This window comes from Rhinolophus sinicus, chromosome 13 (genome assembly GCF_057876585.1).
Source record: "Rhinolophus sinicus isolate RSI-liver-muscle chromosome 13, RSI-T2T, whole genome shotgun sequence".
NCBI lineage: Eukaryota > Metazoa > Chordata > Mammalia > Chiroptera > Rhinolophidae > Rhinolophus > Rhinolophus sinicus.
This window is the reverse complement of record NC_142513.1, coordinates 40,106,580-40,134,410: the sequence shown is the minus strand read 5'-3', so window position 1 is coordinate 40,134,410 and position 27,831 is coordinate 40,106,580. Positions and strand designations below refer to the sequence as shown.

Sequence of the window (27,831 nt, the reverse complement as noted above, 5' to 3'; positions counted from 1 at the left end):
AATGCTTTATGGTCCCCACTCATCTCTGCTCACCTTTACCATTTCAGGTCCTTCCGATGGCCAGCCAGCTTTGTCCCTTTGTTGGGGGTTTTCTCTGGGCGCCAAAGTTCACTCTACCTGTGCCCAGTAAGCTGGAATGTCAGGGACTTAATGTTTCTCAGGAGTAGTCCTTACACAATGATTGTTGGAGGTTGGTGGAGAAACACCCCCGCTTCCCTCCCCTGGAGGGAGATAACTTAGAGGTCCATGTTCTACACTGTCTCCCAGGTCCCCAGAGTGAGTCTCAGCTGTGCACACTGGTAGCTTGCTTGCTAACACGCTTTCCTTGCCTGCGTTCTCTTCCTTGTCTCACATCCCCATTTCCCAGCAGACATGTCCTGGGATCACCTTTTAGACAACCTACTTGAACTTGGAATTATTACTTAGATTCTCCTTCTGGGGGGACCCAATCGAAGGCAGGTTTCAATTCAGATGTGCAATCTCTGAGTGCTGCTCGGGTTTGTGTAAAGGGGCCAGCATGGACAGAAGGGCAAGCCCAGCCAAGATCAGATGGACCGCGCCAGTGAACATTTGGAGGATGCCAGGAGAGCCGCTGCTGAAAGCTCTCTTCTCTACAAACTGGAGCCATCTGCCGGCCTGTAATAACTGCAATAGGAGAGTCCTAATCTGGGATGCAGTTAAACTGTTTACTCTCTGTTTGTGGTTATGTCTTTAAAGCTTAACATGCTCTAGATGGTGGATTTAAATTCATAAGTGCATTGTTTTACAAAATTACCATAAATTGGTGTTCTCTCTTTGTTGTTACTATTTTTTTTTTTTTTTTAAATAAAGAAAGCTTGCAGACCCACAGCCCTATGATATCCTGCAGGGATGCCAAGAACCACTCTATAAGCCACTTTCTAAGAAGCAATTTCCTTCTTGTCCCATAAAACTCCCCAAAGCACCTTAGGCAAACACCGAAGCACTGGGTATGTTAGCAAACTGCAAATACAGCAGATATTTAATTACATCGAATTCATCAAAACCCTAATTGAGACAGGAACCTTACGGTTTAATTACTTTAATTTCAGATGGGTAACACACTTGGTCACAAGCAGCCTTTCATGCTGGAATACATTAGAGAGAGGCCCATGGGCACTCGCTAGTAATTCTCACAGCCAAATGAAAGTACGAAGCAATATAAATAACAATGCTAAGTGAGACCCATGACTGGATTTATTAATCAGTTCAATTGCAAATATCCATCCTTTGCTGGAATGTGCTGCTATACAAGCTCCAGTGCCTGGGAGGGTGGATTAGTATGTCAGGCAGCGGGCATTACTGATTTTTCTTTACCTCCAACTTATCAGACAGTACACAGGTCAGGACCAGTCTTCTGAGGTTTTTCTTCTATCAACATCTCCTCATGTGGATTTTCATTTAGAAGACCTTTTCCCTGACCTTGCCTTCCTTTGCCACTGGACATCCTGCTGCATTTCCACTGGTTAGTTATAAGTTCTGCCAACTAGTTGGTTAAATTATTGCAGTGACCTAGGATGGAATTTGGACGCGAGAGCCCCAGGGATCGCTATCCTTCTGAGAGCTGATAAGGATGTCTAACTTTTGTTGAGCATTTACTGCATGGACCTGGTGCTGTTAACTGCTAAACATGTGTTTCATTACCATGGTGATGCTATGGGGTGTGTGCACTTGTATCCATTCTATAGATGAGAGAACCAAGGCTTAAAGAGGTGAAATAACTTCTCCAAATTTCCACAGCCAGCAAATGGCAGACTCAGTATTCAGACCCAGGCCAATCTGATTCTTGGGTCCATGTTCTTTCCTAAACATCATTTTGCAGACTTCAAGGATTCTGCAGCGTCCTGATGAAGAGAGCTGGGTGGCTTTGGAACTCTTCAAGTGGGCACAGGACAAGGAAAGAGAAGGAAGGGTTGGCACCCAGAATCATCACATGGGCTACTTCTAACATCATTGTGGTTGCTACTTCTCTCCACGATTACTGCAGGGCTGTGACATGAGCTTGGCAAAGACTTTCCAGAAGGGTAAAGTGACGGATACCAGCACTTGCTAAAGTTCAGGAAGCAATCTGCCTTTTAAGCAGGTGTTCTACCCATGCCAATGATTAACTGCATTGCTAATAAATTGTGAAACACAAATGTATTCAAGCCACTTCATATGTAATTAGTTGCATGGCATTTACTAGACACGTCCCAGTCATTTGTTTCATTTCCTTCCATTATGTCTCCCTCTTTGGGCTTGCCTTTGCATCAAGCTTCAGGTACAAATGACTAATGAACTGATGACAACACTAATAATACCCAGACTAATAATCATAAGCGAGTGGTGGCAATGCTAATTAAGAGAGTACTAATAGCAACAGGCCCTTCTGCCGGATGTGACGGCCCATCTCCAACTCAGATGCAAGCCAGGGGAGTGTAAATGGCAGTGAAGGCAAAGATGGAGAATTTTTTTGTACTAAAATTTATAGAAGATCAGAAAAACACCACAAAATCTAAGATGAGAGATAACTGACCAAAAAGATAAAGAAAGAAAATGTTCAGTCTAGCAAATTGGGCAGAACCTCAATAAGCATGTGTGGACAGAAGTAACTGTCCACTTGTGGGCACTGGAGCCAACTCCTGATAACATCCATGTGTCCCTCTGCCTGTCACCCATAAGCAACAAACCCACTAAGTTACCCAGACAAATAAATGGGCACAAAGATGGTGGCAGGAAAAAACAGGCAGTGGAGAATAGCAGTAGTGTGGTAGAGTGCACCCTGCGTTAGCCACTCTAGTCTGAGTTAGAGAGATGGCAGCACTGGGTGCCCCTGGCCCACTGATCGAATGACAGAGGGGCCTGGAAAAGAGTGTGGAAGAAGGTTTACAGCTTCCTTTAGCCCTTCAAACCAACCAGCCACTTCTTTCAGGACCCTGTATCCTCCATAGTGAGGGAGCTGGTTAGGGCCACTAGGAATCTCAATACTGCAAGTGGGGCACCCTCGATGGGCTTCTAGAAGTCACTTTTCCTAGAAAAAGAGTCCTGGGTATTTGGGCAGACAGCTTAAGACTGTGTTGTTTCTGAATAAAATTCCTACAAAGAAACTAGGGCATGAGAGTTAGCAGGATGGCTGCAAACCCTCAGTTGCCGCTGCAACGCCATGGATGCCTGGCAGCCTCACTTTGGTGACTTCCAGGTTTCTTACCAAGACTTTCCGAAACACACACCAGAGTTCATAAAGCACAGAGACCCCATGATACCCACTGGCAATGGAAGAGTCTCCATAGATAAAATGCAGGTATGCAAAGCTCCTCAGAACTCCAAAAGTAAGCTAAAGTGAACATGTAAATAAAATGCTTGATCACTACAGATAAAGAAAGATGGGGTCCTAAACTATGACAACTGCAAATGGTTTTTAGCAGAAAATAAAATCTCTGTTGTTTCCTGTCTACCAGCCTAGTCTTTTAAGTTACTCTATTTCCACTGATGCAAAAGCATACCTAAAATTGTTCTAGGTCTTCCAGTTCAGATCAGTTACGTATGGAAATGAGTGTGACACCTTCAGCTCATGGCCCACATCTTCAGGCTGATTAGTTATTTACATGGACCTGCGCACTCTATATTCCATCAACACAGAGACCAAATAATGGTGCCTGAGTGTTTCCATGTCCAGTTGGGCCAGCCTCTGGAGCATGAGATCCCACATCATCACTGCAAGATTACTGGCCTTCACGCTGGCTATGCTGCCAGACTGTCCCTGCCTCATCTCCACACCGTCTGTCTCCAGGTGCCACGTTCTGATGTCACTCTTACCTGCCCAGCGAAGAGCCCGCAGACTCCGATGATGCACAGGATATTAAACACCGCTGAGCCCACGATGGTCCCAACTCCCACGTCGCCCTTGGTGATGAAGACGCCTGAAACACAAACCCAACGTCAGCCTGGCTGTTGTGGCCAGTTGCATTCCAAGGTGGGTTTGGGGGAGTTAGTTAGACTGTTCATAGGATCTACAGGAAACAGTCAAGGATTGGAGAGAGCTCACTAATGTGCACTGGGGACACTGTCCCGTGGGAGCGTTGGCATTGGGTCTGGGACATGTCCATGCAGAGTGAAAGCATCACTTCAATAAAATAACCATTAACAACAACCACAGAGCCCTTGTCCTTCAGAAAGGGCGGGGCTGAGATGATTCCAGGTCATCACCTACCTATGACAGATGTGAACAGCTCTGGGGCCGAACTGCCCGCTGCCATGAACGTGGCCCCAGCCACATCTTCACTGAGGTGCAGGCGCTACAGAGGAGCAAGGACAAAGCACAGGTGAGTCAAATTCCCCTGGGGACCCTGTGCCTCCCAGGTCCCAAGCTTAGTCCTTCCTCCTCCTCCTCTCAGAGCTAGGCCAGTGCTGCCCGAACCACCCTCCTCCCAGGGCCACAACTCCGCTCATTGTCTTCCTTGAGGGACAGGATCAAGGACAGGGCTGCATGTCCACTTGAATTGCTCTTGACAAGATCTATGGGTCCCCAACCCAAATGCCCCCAGGGGCTGTGCAGATAACAGAGGAGTGGAGTGGGCAGCGAGGCTTAGTGGGCATTTGCCTCTTTTCTAAAGTCAGCACCACTCAGTTCCCTCGGAGTGACCAAATATTCTTATTTTTAATTAATGTTATTGGGGTGATATTGGTTAATAATAATATTTTGTACATTTCAGGTGTATATCTTTATAAGATGACATCTGTGTACTCTACTGCTTGCCTACCACCTGAAGTCTAGTCTCCTTCGGTCCATATATTCTTATTTTTAAGAGATAAAATCCACATTTTTATGCAAAATATCCTGATTTTTTTCAATACTATGCTGATCTCAGGCTAAATTAGGCTCATGGTAACCAGGCTTGCGAGCCTTGATTCTAAGAGGCTATGGAGGCTTTGGGGTTGGAGAGGGTCACCCTCCTGAAACCTAATCCTCATCCTCAATGCAGGCTTGAGGGAGAGTGGGGGTGAGGAGAAAGTGAAAAGGCATCAGCGCTGCCAAGACATCTGCACAACAAACTCTCCAGGTTACCCTGCTTGTTAATCCAAGGATGATTTGTAAGAAGACAAGACAAATATAATACATATTAGAGACTGGTTAGTGTGGTCAGATTTTCTGCATTCACTCATGATTCAGAAAGTAAGCTGCTGGCTGTCAGTAAATAACCAGTTCCCCCTGACGTCTCAGCAGGAGACATGAGTCTTGAATGACACTGTCCCTCTTCCCAGTGGCACCAGCAGCTGTACTTCCTTGTTCAGCCATGGAGGGGCAGCATGACCTCGGTGTAGGCCACTGGCTCCACAGCCCCACAATTACTGCAAGGGAGCGTTTTGAGCTGGAGTCCTGGAGTTCCTTTGCTCTCGACTACACATGTAAACTTCACACGGGGTTCTGAAGAGACCCTAAGATGCAGGTGCTGATACCTCAAGTTGAAAGATGTGGTTGTGAGGGAAGCTGGCATCCTGTCTCACCAGAGGCAGGAGTCTGTGGGAAGGTCACTTAAGGCAGAGCTCACACTCCTTGGGTGGTTTGCCAAGACGTGCCACTTGCCGTGAGCTGTGAGCCTTGCACTGCCATGTCCTCTCCAGCTCACGCTCCATGATAGGACATTAGTTGTGGGGTCCACACCTTGGGATCATCTCGTTTCTCTCTCATCTTCAACTAATCAGTTTTCTTCAGCCTCCTTATCTCCTTACATCCCCTCCTCTTTCATCCCTAACACACTTCAGCTCTAGCAACATCTCACGGATGCTTAGAATCACCAGTGAGGGGTCTTCCTGCATCTGGACTCCTTCCATCTACCAGATAGATCCTAGTCATCAAAAGCCTTCCCACCTCCCTCCTGAGCACTGAACTCCTCAGGCCTCAGCCTGGCATTCTCCAGGCTCCCCACATGTCCTAGGTTACGCCGCTTGGGTCTATGGCTCAGTCTTCTGCTCAAATACCCTTCCTTGAAACGTATTGTCACTGAGACTCTCCCTCCAAGGGCTGCTCCAATCTGGCCCCTGCACTAGTCCTTCCTTGATTCCCTGGCTGATTCAATCGCTCCCTCCCCTTTTCTCTCTCTGCACTTCCCAATTTCCTGGCACTTCGTCCAGCCCCCAGTGTGTATCACTTGGGAGCTGCTCTGCACCCTACAGCCTGTGGATGGCAAGGACCAAGCTGTGTTTCATCTTGATTCCTCCCCAAGGGGGTGTGCTCATAGGTTCTACGGGTTCCTCAGTTGAGTAGAACACATCGTGACAATTGTGTGCACAATTCTAGAAGGGGGTCTTTGCTATTTAAAAACAAACATTGTGTGGAAAATGAGAGATTAGTTTGCTTTGCATGAAGAATAAACCACCAAGTGGAGGTATTTCAGAGATCACAAATGACCCCAAAGACGGGGCATCAGTGCTTCCTCCTCTTCCACATACGGTAGGTGACCCTGTTCTCAGGTTAAATCATTTTGGATGAAGGACTTTCACACCCACTCACTGTCCACCTCAGATACTACCTCACTCCTTCTTTCACTGTATAAAGGAACCCACTCTTGGGGTTATTGTGGAACGATTCTCATTATTTTGAGTACACAAAACTAACAGTCTTCCAAGATAGAGGAAAATGCTTCAGTTGGTGGTTTTCGAAGTGTGATTTTGGACCAGCAGCTTCAGCACCACTTGGGAACTTATTACAAAGGCAACTTCTGTCCCCTGCTGGCCCCAAGATGTAATGAATCAGATGTGGGGGAGGGATGGAAGAAAAGGAGGAGGGATGGTAAAGTTTGAGAACTACACAAAGAAACTTGAGTTCCAGATGGGAGTTGTGTCTGGAGGAGACCCCTTTCTGAAAATAGATTCTGAATAAAAATAAAGTAAAACGGAAAGCTTCCAGATACAGGAAACTACATTTCAAAATAGACAGACAGGAAAGAGCAAGAGAATGAAAGAATTCTAGGTATGACGAATATTTTCTGATGAAAGGGATTTAACTTGGTATTCAGCCTGGTGTCACTAGGCTGATTTCGAAGAGTCCCTTTCCCGGTGTCTGTGGCCAGTCCTTTAATCTCCTCGCCTTTCAGGCCTCTGCTTGGAGCAGTTCTGTACATATACAGAAAGGAAGGGTGAAGGACCTGTGTGGCTGAAGATTTCTCACTCTACAAGGGCCCACGAATCACCAAAGGAGGGTTACAGGAATAGAAGAAGGGAATAGAGGAGAGGAAGGTGGAGAAAGTGGTAGCAAGAAAAGAACAGCAGAATCTAAAAGAGAAAAAGAAAACTGGAAGCAGAACACAAATAGCATCATGAGTTATGGCCACATGGAGCAGGGAGAGCTGGCCTTGGGCCTGACTTTGGATGGGTGTCCTGAAAGTCTAAGCAGACTGATGGAGCTTCTGTGCTAATATTGCTCATCAATCTGAAGCTCCCTGATGCCTGCTGTTCCCGTCCCAGGTTGCATGGAGGGCTCCCCAGGACCTCAAGGAGGTTGGAGCAGTCCCAGTGCCCAGCTCAGACATGCTGAGAATCAAGGCACGTACCTCACAGATCTTTTCCAAGGAGGGGACGAAGAAGTCATCACAAACAATGGCAAGCGCGTAGAACATGTACATGGCCTGGAAGAGAATGAGAGGAGAAATAATTAAATTGGAGAAGGGATTAAATTCAGAGTCTGAGCAGAGCCATGGGCTGAGGGTCTGGCCACCCTCTGTTTTGATAACATCCTCTGTCATCATGAATTAAATATCTTACTCAGAGTAAGAACAAAGTCTTTGCAAGGTCTGCGAGGTCCTACATGATCTTACCCCTCCTCTCTGACCTTATCACCTACCACTCTCCCTCTTATCTACCTCCTTGTTCCCCAAACATGTCATTGATACCTGCCCCATAGCCTTTGCACATGCTGTTTCCTCTGCTGAGGACACGCTCTCCCCAGATCACTCCATCAGGTTCCTGGTTCAACATCAACCTAAGCAAGAGGCCTTGGACTCTCCTTCCTCCCATTTCTCCCATCCCCTTATCTTACTTTTTTTTTTAAATAAATTGTGTGAAATTAATTTGTTTTCTGTCTGTCTTCCCACTAGAAGTCCACGCAGTCATAAACTATATCTCATGTATCCCCAGCACTCAGCACAGAGCCTGGCGCATAGTAGATGCTCAATATATGTGCAATGAAGAAATAAATGAATATTTCCAAAAGAGCTTGTTTAGGCTCTTCTTCCTGTAGGACAGCCTCTGTAATCTTCCTTCCACATCTTTGATCAGCTGTGACCCAGACATTCCCTGGAATTCTACCTTTTTGCCCTAACTCACCTCTTTACCTTATTCAACTGCATGTTTCCTTTCTAACTAATGACAACTGATTTGGATTCCATTGTTGGCCAACCACCCAGCCTCTATCCTTCAGTCCTTTTAATGGGACCCCAGTTTCATTCACATATCCACCATACTCCATGTAGAAGGTGACCTCATCCTTTCTTCCAGGAGTAGATATTGATTGGCCAATCAGTATGTAGTAGTCCCTAGTGAAGGTTATTTGTTCAGGGGTGGACATAAGACCTAGGCTGTCCCAATCAGATGACAGGAAAGGCTTTATAGTCCTTGCCAGAGGGAGCTGTTTCTCACCCTCAAGTTTTGGATGTGAATAAGGAGGCTGGAAGTTCTGATTGCCATTGGCAACCATATTGAGGGAAATCTGATTTGAGATGAAGTTGACCCTCAGTCAACTTAATGACATCACTGAGCCATTGAGCATGTGGTACTAGAGCCCACCCTGACTCTGGACTTCATAACATAACACACTGGCAAACAGAACAGTTTGATTTGGAGGTCCCCTGTTACTTGCATCCCAAATCAGCTAATGGATGCAGTCACTCATCCTTTAAGTTCCAGAATCCTCTTCCATTTTTCCATCATCTCTTTCATTTTTCACCATCCAGCATCTTTTCCTCTTGAGAACTGCTTCATGGGAAGGACCTTCAGTCACACATCGCCCACCTCCCAGACCACAGGGCATAGGCACATGGTTCAGCCTAGCCACCAGGATACCTCCTTCCCTTCACACAGTGGCAGGTGGGCAAAAGGTCTGCAAGGGACCAAGCAGGGATCAATGGCAAAGCGGGAGAAGAAGATTTCACTCCTTATGCAATATAAATACCACCTGAGTCTGGAGCTGCTGAAGGCAGCGGTTATCAATAGAGAGCTTGCTGGAGAATGCAGCTCACACAGTAAGAAGCCGAAACCGAGCTGGGACAGGCGGCGCGCGCACACACTCACGTGCCCAATGTCCCATGTGAACTCTGGACCCAGCTCAGTCTGAAACCAAAGTATATTTTCCAATGTTATGAGGTGATAATACACCTTTTACACTTAAGTTGATTTGAGATGAGTTTCTATCACAACTGTCCTTCATGAAGCCTCATGTAGCAAACCGAGCATGAAATGATACCTCTGGCTTTTGACTCTTGGCTGGAGCAATAATTTATACACCCACCCCTTTTTATGAGCTTGTTTTCTTTTTTACATGTATATGTTTTGTCTCTTCAACCAGATTGTAAGATTCTAAAGTACATTTTAATACTTGATTCTGTGGAAATACCAGACAAGTGGATAAAAACACATGTACCAGGCATATTCTTTCCAAAATGCTGACTATAATAAATTATCAAACCTAACAAAATATATCATAGGGGATGGGTTATACAAACTATAATTTATAACTCAATGAAATACCATTAAAAGGGATTATGTAAGTCCATATTTAGTGACAAGGAAAGGTATATATACTACATTGCTAAATAAAAAGTGTTATAAAATAGTGTGTCCAATCTCTTTGTTGTTAAATTACCTATGTATAGGAATACATACATGCACACACACACTTACATAAGTGTATATGGAAATATAGAGTTTGTAAGGCCATAAATCAAAATAGTTTCTCCTTTGGTTGGTGTGATTCCATCTGTATTTTAAAATTCCTATCCATATTTTCTGATTCGCCCACCTTGAATTTGGATTTCTTGTGTGATTTTTATAGGTGGTGGGAGATTGGAGAGGTAGCAACTCTGTTTTACACTTTTCTACTCTCTGAGGAGCCTGGGAAGCCTGAAATGCAGAGAAGCCTTAAAAATAACTTTCTATTTATTGGTCTTTTCAAAATCTGTACAAAATTATTTGCCTGTGGGGTGTTTTTTTCTTTTCTTTTTTCTTTTTGACAATGTCAATTAAAAATTTAATGTTGTATTTGAATCTGTATTCAGCAGACATATTGGTTTGTAGTATTCTATTTTTGTGTTGTCCTTACCAGGTTTTGGATCAGGGTAATGTTGGCCTTATAAAATGAGTTAGGGAGTACTGTCTCTTCTTCAATTTTTTGGAAGAGTTTGAGCAGGATTGGTATTAGAGTTTGAAGGATTGGTAGCATTCACTAGTGAAGCCATCTGGTCCCGGACTTTTGCTTTTGGGAAGGTTTTGGATGACTGATTAAATTTCGTTACTGGTGATAGGTCTGTTTAGATTTTCCAGTTCTTCATGGTTCAGCCTAGGAAGGCTATACATTTCTAAGAACTTGTCCATTTCTTCTAGGTTATTGAATTTGGTGGTATATAGTCCTTCATAGTATTCTTGGATGATCTTTTGTATTTCTGTGGTGTCCGTGATAACTTTCCCTTTTTCATTTCTGATTTTGTTAATTAGTGTCTTCTCTCTTTTTATCTTAGTGAGTCTAGCCAAGGGTTTGTCAATTTTGTTAATCTTTTCAAAGAACCAGCTCTTTGTCACATTATTTTTTTGTATTGTCTTTTTGTTCTCTATTTCATTTAGTTCTGCTCTGATTTTTGTTATTTCCTTTCTTCTGCTGACCTTGGGTTTCATTTGTTCTTCTTTTTCTAGTTCTTTAAGGTGTAACATGAGGTTATTTATTTGGGAGTTTTCTTGTTTCTTGAGATAGGCTTGTAATGATATAAATTTCCCTCTTAAAACTGCTTTCGCTGCATCCCAAAATTTTTACTAGGATATATTTTCATTGTCATTTGTTTTTATGTATCTTTTGATCTCTCCTCTAATTTCTTTGACCTGGTCGTTCTTTAAAAGTATGTTGTTTAATCTCCATGTATTTGTGTTTTTTCCTGCTTTCTTTTTGCAGTTGATATCCAATTCAAAGCCTTGTGATCAGAGAATATGCTTGGTATGATCTCAATCTTCTTAATTTGCTGAGGCTGATTTTATGTCCCAATATATGTTCTATTCTTGAGAATGTTTCATGTACACTAGAAAAACATGTACAGTCTGACGTTTTAGGATGAAGTACTCTATATATGTCAATTATGTCCATTTCATTTAATGTGTCATTTAGGGCTGCTATTTCATTATTTATTTTCTGTTTGGATGATCTATCCATAGCTGTTAATGATGTATTTAAGTCCCCTAGTATAATTGTGTTTTGGTCAATTTCTCCCTTTAGTTCTGTTAGTAGTTGCTTGGTATATTTCAGTGTTCCCTGACTGGGGGCATAAATATTGATGACTGCTGTCTTCTTGTTGTATAGGACACTTTACCATTATGAAATGTCCATCTTTGTCTCTCGTTACCTTTTTCACCCTGAAGTCTGCTTCATCTGATATCGTTATGGCTACACTTGATTTTTCTCTGGGTATCATTTGCTTGCAGTGTCAATTTCCACCCTTTCACTTTGAGTCTATGCTTGTCCTTGTAGCTGAGATGTGTCTCTTGGAGACAGCATATGGTTGGGTTTAGTTTTTTGATCCAATCTGCTACTCTGTGCCTTTTTACTGGTGAGTTCAGTCCATTTACATTTAGGGTGATTATTGATATGTGAGGATTTCCTGTCATTCTATCTTTAGTTTTCTGGTAAGGCTGTGTCTCCATTGTTTCTTTTCCTTTTTGTTGTTGTCTATTATTTCTGTGTGGTGGTATTCACTGATGTTTCCCTCTGATTCTTCTTTTATTACAGTATATATTTCAGTTCTGGATTTTCTTTTTTGAGTGGTTACCCTTAAGTTTATGTAAAAGAAAGTTGATATCTAGAGTATTCCATTTTCTTCAGCACGCTTCCTTTCTCCATTCCCATATTCCGGTTCAGGCTTGTACTCTCTCCCTTTTAATGTTTTGGTTGCCACAAATTTTCCCTGTTGATGGTGGCCGAATAGCCTCCTTTAGTATTTCTTGTCGTGCAGGTCGTGTATTAGAAAATTCCCTCAGCTTCTGTATGTCTGGAAAAGTCTTTACTCCTCCTTCATATCTAAAGGACATGTTTGCTGGATATATTATTCGTGGCTCATAATTTCTCTCTTTCAATAGTTTGAATATTTGGTTCCACTCCCTCCTGGCTTGTAGAGTTTCTGCTGAAAAATCTGATGATAATCTAATGGGCTTTCCTTTGTAGGTTACCGTCTTCTTTTCCCTGGCTGCCTTGAGGATTCTTTCTTTGTCATTGATTTTTAGACAGCTTTAATACAATGTGCCTTGGAGAAGGCCTGTTGAGATTGAGGTAATTAGGTGTTCTATTTGCTTCTTGGATTCAAAGATCCAGTTCTGTCCACAAGTTTGGGAAGTTCTCATCAACAATTTGTTTGAATATACTTTCTGTTCCCTTCTCTCTTTCTTCTCCTTCTGGTATGCCTATTATTCTTGTATTGCTCTTTCTGATGGAGTCAGAAAGTTCTTGTAGAGTTCTTTCATTTCTTTTAAGTCTCAAGTCTCTTTCTTCTTCCATCTGTGTAATTTCCAGGTTTCTATCTTCGATGATGTCACTGATTCTTTCCTCCATCTAGTCACCTCTACTACCCTAGCTGGTTATTTCATTCTTATTTTCTTCTATTGCGTTCTTAATCTCCATAAATTGTTTGTTTCTTTTTTAAAATTTCAATCACTGTGGTAAAATGTTTATTTTGTTCTTTGATTGTGTTTCTGAGTTCATTAAACTGCCTTTCTGTGTTTTCTTGCACCTCGTTGAGATTTTTCAGAACAGGAATCTTGAATTCTCTGTCATTTAAGTCACATATTTCCATATCTTTAAGTTCCTTTTCTGGAGACTTTTCACTTTCTTTCTGAGCTGTCTTGTTGCCTTCATTATTCATGGCAATTATTGATTTATTATTTCTCTTCCTAGACATCTACAGGAGTGGCTTCTGCAACAGGTCGATAGGAAGAGGTCTTTCTTTTGTTTTTCAGTACTTGTTGGTAGAATGCTTTACCTTCTCTCCAACTACAGCCTTTTTTTCCTCTCTTACATGGTAGTGCTATGTTTTCTCTGCACTATTCCAGCTTCTCACACAATGGGGGGATTCCCTGGGAGATGGGCTTCTCCTCTGTTAATAGTTTGCCTGGGTCAGAGGGCGCAGTGTCCGTGTGGGTATGCGGAGAGCTTTTGAAGTTCCAAAGCTCTTCCTGCACCAGATTCAGAGCCCGTATGTTTCAGCAGTTCTGTTTACTCCTGCAGGGATCCACCTTGATAGGTGGGGACAGGGGCAGGGTGAGTTGTGAAAAGTGGCCCAGAGCAATGGCGGCAACCACCACCACAGCCGGTCCTGCTTCCACAGCTCCCTCCCCTTTGCCAGAACTAGTTGGGCTGCGAATCTGTTTCTGTAGTCCACAGTCTCAGAACAGCAAATATTGTGTTCTTTTGATCTGACACTGCTACTGTTCCGCTTCTAGCATCGGGCAGGTGGGGGTGGGGCAAGCTCTGGGAGGGCAGGGAGGGGGCGGCTCGTCTCAGTGCCTAAGGCTTTCATTCTCTGCCGGCAGTGAGGGCTTAAACCACTGTTTTCAGCCTTCTTCCCTCAGTCTTTTCTCTGAGGTCTCTGCCATGAGCGTTGCGTTCAGCCGTGTTATATTCTGCCCCCTCAGCCGTGTGGGCCATAAGCAGAGCCATAGCAGTCCGAGTTCTTCCCTCTCCTGCAGCTGCGGTAGTTCCGGGAAGCAGCGAGCTCGGAGCACTGAGCTCGGTCTGCGTCCTGTGCCCGCGCGGCCCTGTCTCCGCACTTCTCCCTTCCCTCCTCCCCCACTTGTGCAATTCGCCCACCTTTAGGTGAATTCAGTAGTGGGCCTCTTCATCTTGTCTGTCTGTTGTGCATGGAGTCCTCTGTGGAGTTATAGTTGTTCGATTAGTTGTAAATTTCAGGGGAACTTTACAGAGGCTCACCTCACGCCACCATTTTGATGACGTCCAACCTTTCCAAATTACAATGGACTCAAAACCTCTTTTGAGGAGTGACTTGGATGATTCAGTGATATGCAGGCTTTATAGTGATCTTGGAAAGGACAGCCAGATGCAGTTATTGGAATACAGACGCACACTTGTCGATTAACCTAGACCTAAATAGGCTGTTTGTAGCTGACGTATTTAACTCACTGAAATAGCCAATGCCACTTAGAAGTCCATAAACCAGTTTTGCAAGACTACGTTCCAATATTACATATTGATCCTTTTCAAGGCAAGAAGCTCCATCTAACACATTGCAATATCAATGCTTGAACTGGGACAAAAAATGAATAGGTCTGCCACGCTGTCTTATGCAAGGGTGATGGCTACTGAAAGCCACATTAGCCTTGTGCATGAGGCAGCATGAGGCAGGGATACCCACTGTCAATCAAACATCTTGTGGTAAGGCACCCTCAGACACCTGAGGGTACTGCCAAGTGATGGGGCTCCTTTCTACCTCCTGGCATCTGAGGGCAGGTCTGTCACTTTGCTTAGAAGAAATTCCACTCTAACTCTCTGCTATGCTACCCACTGGAAATAAGGTTCCCACTGGAAAATAAACAAAACAGAATAAGATATTGATTGGCGGGAGTGGGGACTGTGTCTGTGGTGGGGGGATAGGGGCGATAAAGAAATTCTGTTATTTCTGCTCAATTTTGCTGTGAACCTAGAACTGCTCTAAAAAGAAGTCTACTGTGGTGGCTGGTTAGCTCAGTTGGTTAGAGCATGGTGCTGATAACACCAAGGTTGCTGGTTCGATCCCCACCTGGGCCACTGTGAGCTGCACCCTCCTTAAAAACAAATAAACAAAAAGTCAGGATTTCTAATTTATTTAAAATAAGTAAACAACTAACTAAATAAAAAGAAGTCTACTATTACCAATAAAGCAAAACCCAAACAAAGAAGCAATACAAATGTACAAAGTCAAACTTTAAGATGCAGAGGGAAAATAAAAGATTCAGCGAACTTACTAGTATTGATGGTATTTACAATACAACTTGTTCCGATATTTTATAGAGTGAAGCGTTTTTGTATTAATTTGATCATTTCTATATTTCCAAAGGATATAATATTACTGATGATTATGATAATAATCATGATACGAAGGTCTGACAATTAAGTTGGCGAACTCATCCTAGAAAAAGTGCTACATACCTCATTGTTGAATATCACTATGGTCACCTTCGAAGTGATCCCCTTGGGAAGCTGTGCACTGATGGCAGCACAGCACCTAGTTCACCCTTCAAAGCAATTTTGGAACTCTTTTTCTGGAATGGCCATCAGAGTTGTCATCAATATTACCCTTGATGTCCTAAATGTCATCCAAATGTCTTCCTTTCAATATTTCCTTTATCTTTGGGTAAAGAAAGAAGTCATTGGGGGCCAGATCAAGTGAGTAGGGAGGGTGTTCCAATACAGTTATTTGTTTACTGGCTAAAAACTCCCTCACAGACAGTGCTGTGTGAGCTGGTGCAATGTCCTGATGCAAGAGCCATGAATTGTTGGTGAAAAGTTCAGGTCATCTAACTTTTTAAAGCAGCCTTTTCAGCACTTCCAAATAGTAAACTCGGTTAACTGTTTATACAGTTGGTACAAATTCATCATGAATAATCCCTCTGATATCAAAAAAGGTGAGCAACATTGTTGCAACAAGTTCTCGAACTTCATTGTCAGACCTCGTTTGTGTCACTATTTGTTGGGCCATGAATTCAGGCATGCTCCAGGTATTTTACAAAGACTATCTCATTTATTCTCTCAACTCCTGTGGGAGGCAGGGAGTTACTGGCCCCATATCCCAGACGACTCAGAGAATATAGTAACCTAAGGACACATGGCTACCAAATGGCAGGGCTTGGATTTGACCCCAGGACTCTCCCCGAGCCTTCCCACAGAGCCCAGATGCCTCCCTATACAGAGGTCATTTCTGATTTGCCACCCAATCACCACTTTCTATTTTCAGCTCGCCTCCTAATAAGTTGTATTCCCCAACCACAGTGAGGGAGGGACAGTTTCAGAATCCCAGCCATCCAATTTTGGGGGCTGCCAGTCAGAGACACTCATGTTCATTATTATTATTATTATTATTATTATTATTATTATTATTGTTTTAATTTTAAGTTTTATTGCATACTCACATACAAATATGCTATTTACATAAGTGTATAAATTTGCTCAGCATGAACCTGAGTAAACCCTAGCTACCTTTATTATTAAATAATTTTTTGTTTTTCAATTAGAGTTGACGTACAATATTATACTAGTTTCAAGTGTGCAATATAGTGATTAGACATTTATGTAACTTACAAAGTGATTTTTATTTTCCTCTATAAGTGAATGAACCATAAATACTGCCGCACTGAAAATCTTTAAACATAACATCCTTTTCCATTTTTGGATAAATTGACAAATCCTTTTCCATTTTTGGATAAATTGATACATTTTGAGATGTGAAATTGCTGGGTGATGTTCTTTTTAAACATTATCATTTTCACAAGGTACACTATAAAATGCAAGACAGATTTGAAGTCTCAAAAATGCTCGAGTTGGCCCAATACCCCGGGATAATCCAAATGTGCTGCAACACACCCTGGAATCCAAGCCTGTGGCCCGGCTATAGCAAACAGAAGCAAATGTGGGACACGTTCTAGAAATGATGAGTGAGGGGTGTTTGGAGAAGTGGGATGGGGATCTATTCGACCTTCAGCTCAAGGCTCATGACCATAGCAGCTCCTGTTTCCTGGGAACTTCTCAGGGCCCTTAGTGTGGGAATCTGTACTTTGGCATGGATCATGTGCTGTCTGGACTGTGAGCCATGTTTTATGTTCATGTACTTGGCGTCCCTTCTCTGGAAGGGCAGCAGCTGTGCTCTTCACACATTCATATCCACCTTGTCTCACGGCGAGCTTGCACGGAACAAGGGCCCCATTTATATGAGGTGAATGGATTCCAAGGAGGGTGGTGCTCAGAGTACCTGGTGTGACCTTTGGAAGCCGTTAAGGGAAATGCCTGAGTAGCACTGACTGGCATAGCAGCTGCTGAAAGAGAAGAAGCCTGGAGCCTTGGAGGAAGCCCAAGATGGGTAAAGGACCTCACATCAAATCTTGGACTTGATATGTCCAAACTGCGTCACCTTGAAGAACTCTCCTTACCTCGAAGAGCCTTCAAATTGAGACCAATCACACCACGCTCTCTAGTTAGCTTACAAGGTTGTTGTGGGGAGTAAATGGAAACAAAGGAACAAAGGGGTTTGGACTTACCATGTTTCCCCGAAAGTAAGACCCAGCTGGACAATCAGCTCTAATGTGTCTTTTGGAGCAAAAATTAATATAAGACCCGGTCTTATTTTACTATAATATAAGACTGGGTATGATATGATATGATATGATATGATATGATATGATATGATATGATATGATATGATATGATATGATACCAGGTCTTATATTAATTTTTGCTCCAAAAGACGCACTAGAGTTGATTGTTCAGCTAGGTCTTATTTTAGAGGAAACATGGTAGCAAAGCACCCCACACAACGACAACGCCATGAGAACGTGTCCCAGCTGGCCTGCTGGAGACATGTAGAGCAGAGCTGGGTCACCCCCATTGTCCTAGCGGAGGCTGTCAGGGATCAGCGACAAGCAGATAACTACTAAACATGGGCGAGTCCAGCTGAGACTGGCCAAGCTCAACCCAGTTCAGATGAACTCCAAAGACCCACAAGCTAAATAAGTGTTTATTGTTCTATGTCACTGAGGTTTTGAGGTCATTTGTTACACAGCATAATTTTGGCAATAGGTAACAGATATAGCCAAGGTGATAAAAAGAGCAATAGTGAAAACAACAATAATGAGAAACAACTTCTATGAAAGCCAACTTTCTGTTGTTCTGGATGACAGTATACTCAGCTTTTCTAGTATTCCTGGAACTCGCCATGGGCATGTAACACAGTTTTGGCCAATCAGAATAAGGGACAGATCCAATGAAAGTCACCCTTTTTCCTGACTTGAAGTTGGATGTAATGTCTGGCACAGCAGCAGCCATTGTATAACCATGAGACAAGAGGCATGAAGATATACACCAACATGTGAAGGTGGCAGAGCCCTGACAATGCCATTCACCAGCTGCTGTAATACCAGAAACATTTCCCTCAGTACTTCTTACTATGTGAGAAAATGAACGCTCTCCTTGCCTCCACTGTCATTAGTCAGGGTTTCTGTACTTGTAGTCATGTTCCTCCCTAACTGATACAGGGCATGAAGATTCATTCTGCTGGGCAAGGGTGGTGAAGTAAATCAGAGAAGGCTTCACAGAGGAAGTGGCTATTAAACCAGGATTTTAAGGGAAATATTATCTCATCAGGCAATTGCAAAGGTTGATTGGGACTAATAAAACCAGAGAACTTTGGCGACAGTAGTTAAACTGAAAAATACCTAAGGTAACAGAAAATTATTCTGGCTTGTGGCTTAATGGAGGTGAACAGGCTTCAGCTGAAATGTCGATATACAGAAAGGCTTCTGAGTTGTGAGGGCAAATGTACCTGAATAGCACGATATTAACTCTGCTGTTTTGTGTGGCACTGCAGTCAGTGGTTTTCACAGACAATTTCCTTTTACTACATCATCTGCACTTGTGTCGCTCTGTCTTTAATTTCAATGAAGGTGGTGCTGGAGAAGCAATTCTGAGGGAAGAGCTACAGAACTCTGGCCTTGAAGGAAATTGTTCTAAATCTCCCAAGGAATATGGCTTCAACAATAAGCGAAAAGGTTTTCCTTTTTCCTTCTCTTTTTCATAGTTTCAAGTGATCATATATGACTTAAAAAAAGTTATTTCTTTTAAAATAATTTCCCCCCATTATGGGCTCCGTATGTAATGGTTTCACGATGCCATGGTGGGGCTGAATGATGCGCCTGCTCCCAGGTTCTGTAATGACACTGTCCCCCTGGACACACTCCCCATGTCTAGTGACTAGAGACAAACACTGAACCTCACAGCCACACTAGGGTTCTGAACATGAGGATGTGGTTGGGGGTGGGTTGCAGGGAAGAGGAATGTAGCAGATGGCTATGGGCGCCCCTGGTCCTACCATATTCTTCAGGCCTTGTTAATTTAGAGAACTCCACCGCCATTTGTTTGAAGGTTTTTAATTTAACCTTCCACAAAGCAGTCAAGAAGTGCTGGGGCCTTATGGCCCTTGGGAGCCCCCAAGCAACGGCTGATGGGAGTTGCTGTATGAGTGCTCAGCTCCCTCCCCCCATGACTGGGCAAATCTATGCTATCTCCCTGGGTCCCCACTGAGTTAAGCTTCAGGTGTCCACAGTGTGCTTGATCACATGCCTTTTATTAGCAATTCCGCCTTCTCTGTCTTACTTCCTCCCCCCACCCCCAGTTGATGTTTCACTCTACCCCCCAGCGACCACTCACATTCCTTATCTCAGGGTCTCTTTTTGGGAGAGAGATTAAAACAAGAGGGGAGTCAGTTAAGGAAGACTGAGGAAGAAATGGAATGCAGTTTGAAGTCAAGATGAGTCACTTGCAGAAATAACTGTCTTCCGAAAGTCTAGAGGGACTCTCCCTTAGTCCCACCTGTCACGGTCATATTGTCAGCTGGTATTGTGAAGGTCTTTGGGAACCATTGCCAACTGAAAATGTTTCTCTTGCAGGGACTCAAATGCTAAAGGAAATGCGTATATGTTAGTGTACCTGCTCCATTAGCATAGATCCTATAATTATGTTACTTGAAACAAGTTTCATGAGGCCCATATAAGGCTCATGGCTGATCACTGTTCCTGGAGGTCACCACATTGGGGTCTTGTTATGGAGCATTGGGAATGAGAAATTTGCCATCTCTGGAGAAATATTTCAGTGGGGGAAGAATGCTTCATTGATTGTCAGTTTATCAAGGAAGTACGGGTGATAATTGCTACTTCCCTCTCCATATCCACTAAAGGAAAGTTCTGGGGACAGGTTTACATAGCTGGGATGAGGCCAAAGCACGCCTCAGTGGGTGCCAGGCACACACATTCTCCATTGACCCTCACAACGGCTGTAGGACAGGGCACTAGGCTTAATCCAGCCTCATAGGTGGGAACCAAGCCCAGTAACTTGGCTCAGGTCATAAAGCTAGTAGTGGCGGAGGCAGGATTTGAACCCAGGTGACCTGCCTCCTGAGTCCGTGTTCCTAACCATCATGCCACACACCATCCCAGGAAGAGGGCTGTCTGCACTCTATTTGAGGAGCATCTACTCTTCCAACCTCTGCCAGGCCCCAAATCCCCTTCTATAGAGACCTCCTGTGAACGGGGGGCTCTTGACCAGTGGTCCCTGAACCCTTGAATCCCCCAAGGAGTACTTAGAAAGACTTCAGGGGTTTGTTAATTTGCATGAGAACAAACTGCATCTTTGTTTTCACTGACCACTGAGAAGAATTCAGCATTTCCTTCCACTATGAATATACACAATAAACCATTGGAGCTGTGGCAAGACCGGGGAATCTGTCCCCATGGAAATCACAGAACTTTTAGATCACATCACTGGTGTTGCAGAGACCTCATGTATGTTCACTACTTCAAAAATAGGTGCTTATGAGATCTGACACTAGATCTTATATTTAATGTACTAAGAACACAAATTCCCAGATACTTCCCAAGCTCAGTGCAGTGACTCCAGCATCCCAGATAGTTCTTTGAAGGTCACAGGGGTGATCCATGAGGAGCAAAGCACATGAAAGCTGTTGGACAGGCACACAAACTAGTAAGGAGGACTCAGGTTGCTGAGATGGAGCTCCAACATGTCTGCTAAATATGTAAGCCAAGCATTAGGTATTAAAGCTAAACATAGAGCTATTCACTGGATTCTGTGTGAGCTTAGAGGAAGGACACCTAACCTAGGTTTCAGACAGTGAGGGCAGGGGATAGTAAGACTATCTGGAGGAGTTGATGCTTATATCATGTCCAAGAAGATGAACAGGCATTAGGCAAGCAAAGATGTTAGGAAAGAACTGGCTAGACAAGGGAAGAGCATGAATAGAATCATAGTGTGTGTTGTAAATTAAAATGGTTTGTGCTGAAAACTATAATTTAGTCACTACTGCTGGAGTGTAGATTGTAGGTGAAAAAGAAGAGGCAGATGAGGCTGCAGCGATATGCAAAGATCAGCTTGGGGAGGCTCTTGTATTCCAGGCTGAGATATTTGGATGCATAAGTGCAGACTGTCTTGAACAGGAATCACTGTTGACTCCACTAGATAAAACTTATGATGATGGTGATGATGAAAGTGGTTTTTATGATCATGATAATGGTTGTAATGGTGGTAATGATAGTGATTGTGACGTGATGATGATGATGACGATGATGATGACAGTGACTGTGGTGTGATGATGGCTGGGACAATGACGATAATGGTGATCGTGATGATGAAGTGATGATGATGATGAGGGCGATGGTGGTGGTGATGATAGTGACTGTGATGTGATAATGATGAGATGATGATGATACAGATAATGATGGTGATAACTATGACCACTGACATTTACTGAATATGACCATAAGCCTAAAACTGTCTTAAAGCTTTTCTGTCAACTACACCCTGAGGTAGGTACTATTGTTATCTCTGTTTTTCAGACAAAAAAAAAGAGGCAAAGAAAATACAAGACCAAGTCACAGAGCCTATACATGATGGAAGCTGGACTTCAATCCCATTTCTATGACTTCAGTCCAAGCCAGAGCTCTCGGCTCTAACCTTAACTGCTTTCAGCAGCAAGAGAGGAAGAGTGGTGTGAAGGCTCAGAATGCCCCGGGGCTTGAAGAGTTCTCACGACCTCTCATTCTTCATTAAGTTATTTCTTCCCTTCCTTCTCCCACTTCTCAATGACACCCCCACCGCTCCTCTCCCTGTTAAACCCTAGGCATACTCTGGGAGAATTCTCAAAATCTCATGAAAGACTGGCTGACAATACCCTTATTTGCCAGCACTGCCCTTTGCTCTTCAGGCTTGTGTTAGAAAATGAGGACAATGATTTCTATCCTAGGGATGTGTGGTAAATATTAGAGAATTTAAATTTCCTGGAGGACTTTGAAATTTATTCAACTATCTGCAAGATGGTAGAATTCTTCACTTCAAGTCTGGTGTGAAACCTGCTTCTTGCCTCAAAGTTTTCATTAGTAACCTGAGCTGAGCCTTTCTGAGGAAAACCACAATAGGGTAGGAATTTTCATGCCAGAGTTAAAGCTAAGCTTATTGCACAATATTGTGCCTTTGAAAGACACCAGGCTGCTGAAAGTTATCAGTATATTTGCATTCTTGCCTTTCTGTCATTTTCTTGTTATTCTCTCTCCAAACACAGTCCTGAGAGCTGGTGGGCACCACAGCTGCCAGATAACATCAAACAGCAGAACTGCAAGCCAATCATGGGTGAGCAACCAGAACTTCCAAAAACAGAATCGGCCTGAGACACAGGCACTCCAGGCAGGCTCACAATCTGGTGCCTCTTCAAACCCATGTTCTTTAAATATTTATTCAACATCTATTTAGTGGAGGATGGAGGAGAAAACTAATCTTCTATTAATAAAGAATGTGTACAGAAATTAAGCCTCTTACTAATTCATTTCCACTGGTGCAACTGTAGTCAATATTCTGAAAAATATTCTGCTAACCTTTCCCCCATTCTTCTGTAATTGTTATTCTCTTTCAAGTTTCTCTTGCAGAAAACTCCTCTAAAGTAGGTAACTTCTTGGTGAATTCAAAGTTTTAGTATTTAATATTTAGCTAGTGAAACATTTTATTTAATGTGGATAAATACTAAGCACTGTTCAATTTTAAAATTTCAGCTGGTGGGACAATGGAAGCACTTACAAAGCACATGTGATAGAAAGAGGCTGGCAGTAACAAAAAGCAGGAAGATCGTTTTTATTTCTACTTTAGGTGACTGTTTGCATCAGGTGGAGGGGAATAATTTATGTGTCTTCAGTTTAGTTGTGCGGAAACCTGACTTCAGTGGCACTATTCTTCCCGTTTATTATACTGATGTTTTAGGGCTTCTGGCAGATAGTCCTCCTGAAAAGGTGCACAGATGGCCACCCCCAATCTAGCTTTAGGCATCCAGTTGAAAGCTATGTCAACATCCCCAGGTTGGGACCACTTCCTTAGGTGTATGTCTTTACTGTGTCCTATTACCAGAACTGACCAATAATATAGGATGTGCTCCTGGAGTGAAAGGCAATTTCCCATTAGTGGTGAAGGGATACACTGGGTCATCCAGGGTCCCCACCCTGATCCTGCTTGGGACTGGTGTAAAGGACTGGATGAGTGTGGATAGAGGTCCAGTGTAGGGCTGTGTTTATAAATGAACAAAGCCAATAGGCTTGTGTGGGGCTTAAACTCTGACCTTCATTTTATTGCTTACAATTTAGTGCAGCTAGTGAAGCCAGACCAACGTTTCATATAACAGTATTTCCAACTTCACACTTCAGAGACAATCCACTTAAATAACTACCAGATGATTACTATGGACTTTTAACTAGGAGGTTCAAAACCTCTCTTGATAGACACAGGATTTGCTTAGCGGGGCCCGTGGGCTCCTTCCCCTCTGGTTGACATAGGCTGGCTTGATATGCAGGGGTATCCTTTGTACCTGGACCACAGTACAAATGACTGCTGGTGTTGGGTTGGCCTTCTTATGTTCTGTTCACCTGGTGTGCCCTTAGAAATCAATCAGGGCCCAAGGCAAAGATGCTCTCAGACCACTCTACTAAAAATCCTCTTCGTTTTTGAAGGAACAGTGTCACTGATAATAATGAGGACATACTTTTCTGCAGCTTGTAGATGATGACACGAATGTTAGGAGCTGCGGCTCTAAGGCAGAGAGTTAAAATTTAATCATGCTTTCACTTACCTCCCCCAGGGCTCAGAAAAAGCAAAAAACTGAGTTGCAAATTAGAACCCAAGAGATGATCTAAAGGCATGGGGGTAAAGCATGCTGAAGCAAAAGGAAAATAAATTCCCTTGAGATTATAAAGGGACTGGAGAACAGAGGTATCTTTTGAGTTTCCGCAGTTCTCTTGTGCAACTCACCAGCTGGTTACGTCCACTCTCCTCCAGTGTAAATAAGTTGGTGGAGGCAGACATGAACCATGGGTACTAAGCAGGACTCACACAGCCTGGGTTTTTCACCTGTGTGGCCCACAGGTGAGTATTTTAACCTAATTAACATTTCAGTTTTCCTTGTCTGCAAAAGGGGAAAAACAATAGCTTCTATCAGATATGGTTGTTTTGAAACTAGATAATGCATACAAAATCCTTAGCATAATAGCTGGACTGTTGCAAGCATTCAATAAATGCTAAATAATAATATTGTTGCTAGGACAATTATTATTTTAATTAACTTGTTAGAAAAGTGGAACCAACTGAATTGAAATAGACTTATGGAATCATTTATACTTTCTTCTCTACAAAAATACAAGAAAAGATTAGCAGGCTTATTCTTCTCGTTGATTGTATCTGTGGGGGCCACTTACATGGAAGCAGGCACACAGGAATGGTTTGCTGATGAACCTGGTTTCCTTTTCTTCCCTTGTCTCATAAGAGCTGTTGCCCATCCAAAGAAACTCAACCCAAGTTCCACATTCCAACAAACACATGATTTAGGATTCCCCAGTGGTCAATGAGGATGGCCAACGTAATGATAAAATCCAACCCACCACTGGATCTGATGTTAATTACAACTGATAAGCAGATGGTGTCTAAATCTAGGGTCATCTGTTCCTTGTCTGTGGGAAGTTTCCCCAGCGGCGAAGATAGAGCCATAGCCAATTTCTTTTTGCCCCAAGAAAGACTGGACTTTTGCACTTAAGAAAACATCTTATTATTTGTCATGATAAGATTTTCTCTGATCTACATAACCGCAGAAACATTAGGTCAGACATCCAACAAGGGAAGGTCAATGGGCTGACCACAGGAATGTAGATGGCTACTCAAGCTCAAGATGCTCCCACAAGTGAGACAGTCTGAAGATAAGAAAATATTTGAATACAACTTGTCTATTGATTTGTAAGACAACTCCTCCTCCCACACATATAATTCCAATTAAGTGGACTGATGAGGAAACTATTTGATTGTATTCTATTACTGATACTTATGTTACCTGTCTTTTAAGAACTGATAAAGAAGTAATTTCCCCTTTCGCTTCTAAACAAAACATACCAATGAACAGAAGAATGAACGCTGTGGCTCATATTGGAATGTTAGTGTCACTGGGTCTGGTCTGGTAAGGACTTTACATCTACTGATAAGAGCCAATAAAGAGTGCATTATGTATGGACACTGATGATACCTCTTTTTGGTTATATCTTATCATCAAGTTTGCACCAGACAGGGAATTATGCCTTTGACTGTGGACCTAATGGGAAGTGCTACTGACTACTAGTAATCCCGTATTTAGGAAAAGCGTGTGGTACGTGGGGCAGATTCTGTTGATGCCCCTTGGCCCATTTCTGACAATGGATAACTTAAGACACATTGGCAGCTTCTTACCCTGGACAGCTTCCCACCTCACCTGCAGCTCTGCTTTTCTGCCCAAGGAAGCCTCTAGTGCTGGAGAATTTTCTTCAGCCCACGTACAGAACAACCTGAAAGTGCCCAGGTTTTAACAACCCAGACACAGTCATCAACCAAAAAGAGTAGGAGTCAGTGAATCAATAACCAGCTTGTTGAGTTGGGGTCTACATGGTCCTCAGTGGATTGAGTCGCAGTTGTTCACAGTGTTAACTGGCTATTTAATGCTTTCTTTGTTGGCTCCCCTCCTTTCACTGTTGCTTCCTCTATTCCCTTATGTCTACTTCCTTGGCATGACCTCAAATAAACTACAAATAACTTCCTGCACCTGGTGGTGAGCTGGTGCAGGCTTGTATCGGCTCACAAGGATCAATTATCAAATTCTCATGAAGTTTCCAAGTGTACAATGTATTGCTAGCTTAAGTTTTGTGATGGTGTGGATTTTTGCACCAGGGAAATCAGCAAATGCTTCACATCAAGGCTTCCTTCCCCACCCCAAGAGCCTGTTGTTAAATATTTAATAGCATACCACTGTCTTCACTCTAGTATTTATCTCAAGGTTTGTTTTTGGGAGCACTCAAACTAAGAGTGTGAGTGCAGGTACCCCACTGATGCCACACATGAGCAATTATTTTTCAATAAATTTGAAAAATAATCAAATTTGCCATCATTATTATAAGCATCCCTTTACTGGCCAAAGGATTCATGATTTTTAGTGCACTAAACTGGTGGAAGGGAATTTCTTTCTAAAGTTACAGTTAAAGGAGTAAGTGGAGAAACTGAAAGAAAAAAAATGCTAGGTGCTATTGCTACCTGAAACTCATTCCATAAGAAATTATAGTAGAAAATCTTTGTGAGCTTGGGCTAACAAAGATTTATTAGATTGAATATTAAAAAAAGGAAAAACCAGGAAAGGAAAAATATTGATAAAATTGAGTACATCAAAAACAAAAAAAAAACTTTGCTATTCAAAAGACATTAAGAAAATGAAAGGAAGGCCACACAGACTGGGAGAAAATAGTTGCAAAATACGTATCATATAAAATGTTTGTAATTAACATATATAAGAAAATGTACAACTCAAAATAAGAAGATAACATAATTGAAAATGGGCAAAATATTTGAGCAGACATTTCATCAAAGAAGGTAATGAGAAAGCAGCTCATAAAAAGATGTTCAACATTATTGGTCATTAGCCCTCCAGAGGCTCACATTTGCAGCCCAGCACCATTGGCTGTCCCAACATTTTCTATGACACACTATTAGTCATTAGAAAAATGGAAATAAAAACCACAATGCGATACCTCTACACACTCCCTATAATGGCTGAAGTTAAAAAGACTGTGAATATCCAGTGTTGATGAGAATATGGAGCAACTGGAACTCTCATACATTGCTGGTGGAAATATAGAAAGGTACAGCCATGCTGAAAAAAAAGTTTGGCAGTTTCCTTCTTCAACATACATTTACACACCACTCCTAGGTATTTAATCAAGAGAAATGAAAACACCAGTAGATACTAACTCTTGTACGTGAATGTTCATAGCTGCTTTATTCATAATAACCCCAAACTGGAAACAACCCAGATGTCTACCAATTGCTGAGTGGGTGATATACATGTACAATGGAATTTTACTAGGTAATTAAAAGGAATAAACTCCCTGTATAGACAACACATACATACAACTACATGGGTGGATATCAGAAGCATTATGTTAAGTGATGAAGGTTAATATCACCAGTAACAAGACATGTCAACATCACACCCTTCTGATATGCCTTGCTGAAAAGGGCACAAGGGCACTGTGGTATTTCCGCTGAACATATATAACCTCAATCAAATATAAAATAAAATATAATATAATATAATATATAATACAATAATATAATATAGAATCTTATATTAATTTTTGCTCCAAAAGATGCATTAGAGCTGATTGTCCAGCTAGGTCTTATTTTCGAGGAAACAGGGTGTAGGTGAAGGGTATATGGAAATTCTATGTACTGTTTTTGTAGCTTTTCTGTAAGAAATGTAAAATTATTTCAAAATAAAAGGT

The 27,831-nt window shown here is 42.5% G+C and overlaps 1 protein-coding gene across 2 annotated transcripts in view; it reads right to left on the bottom strand.

The window, feature by feature from the left end:
- The window catches only part of SLC24A3 (solute carrier family 24 member 3), a 506,080-nt gene that overhangs the window by 136,789 nt on the left and 341,460 nt on the right, over positions 1 to 27,831 (bottom strand). For both annotated transcript variants that reach the window (XM_019710723.3, XM_088789281.1), the window contains exons 4-6: positions 7,548 to 7,622; positions 4,208 to 4,292; positions 3,814 to 3,917 (exon numbers count right to left, since the gene is read on the bottom strand). In XM_019710723.3, coding sequence (XP_019566282.3) covers positions 3,814 to 3,917; positions 4,208 to 4,292; positions 7,548 to 7,622 — 264 coding nt within the window. The remainder of the gene's footprint in view (positions 1 to 3,813; positions 3,918 to 4,207; positions 4,293 to 7,547; positions 7,623 to 27,831) is intronic.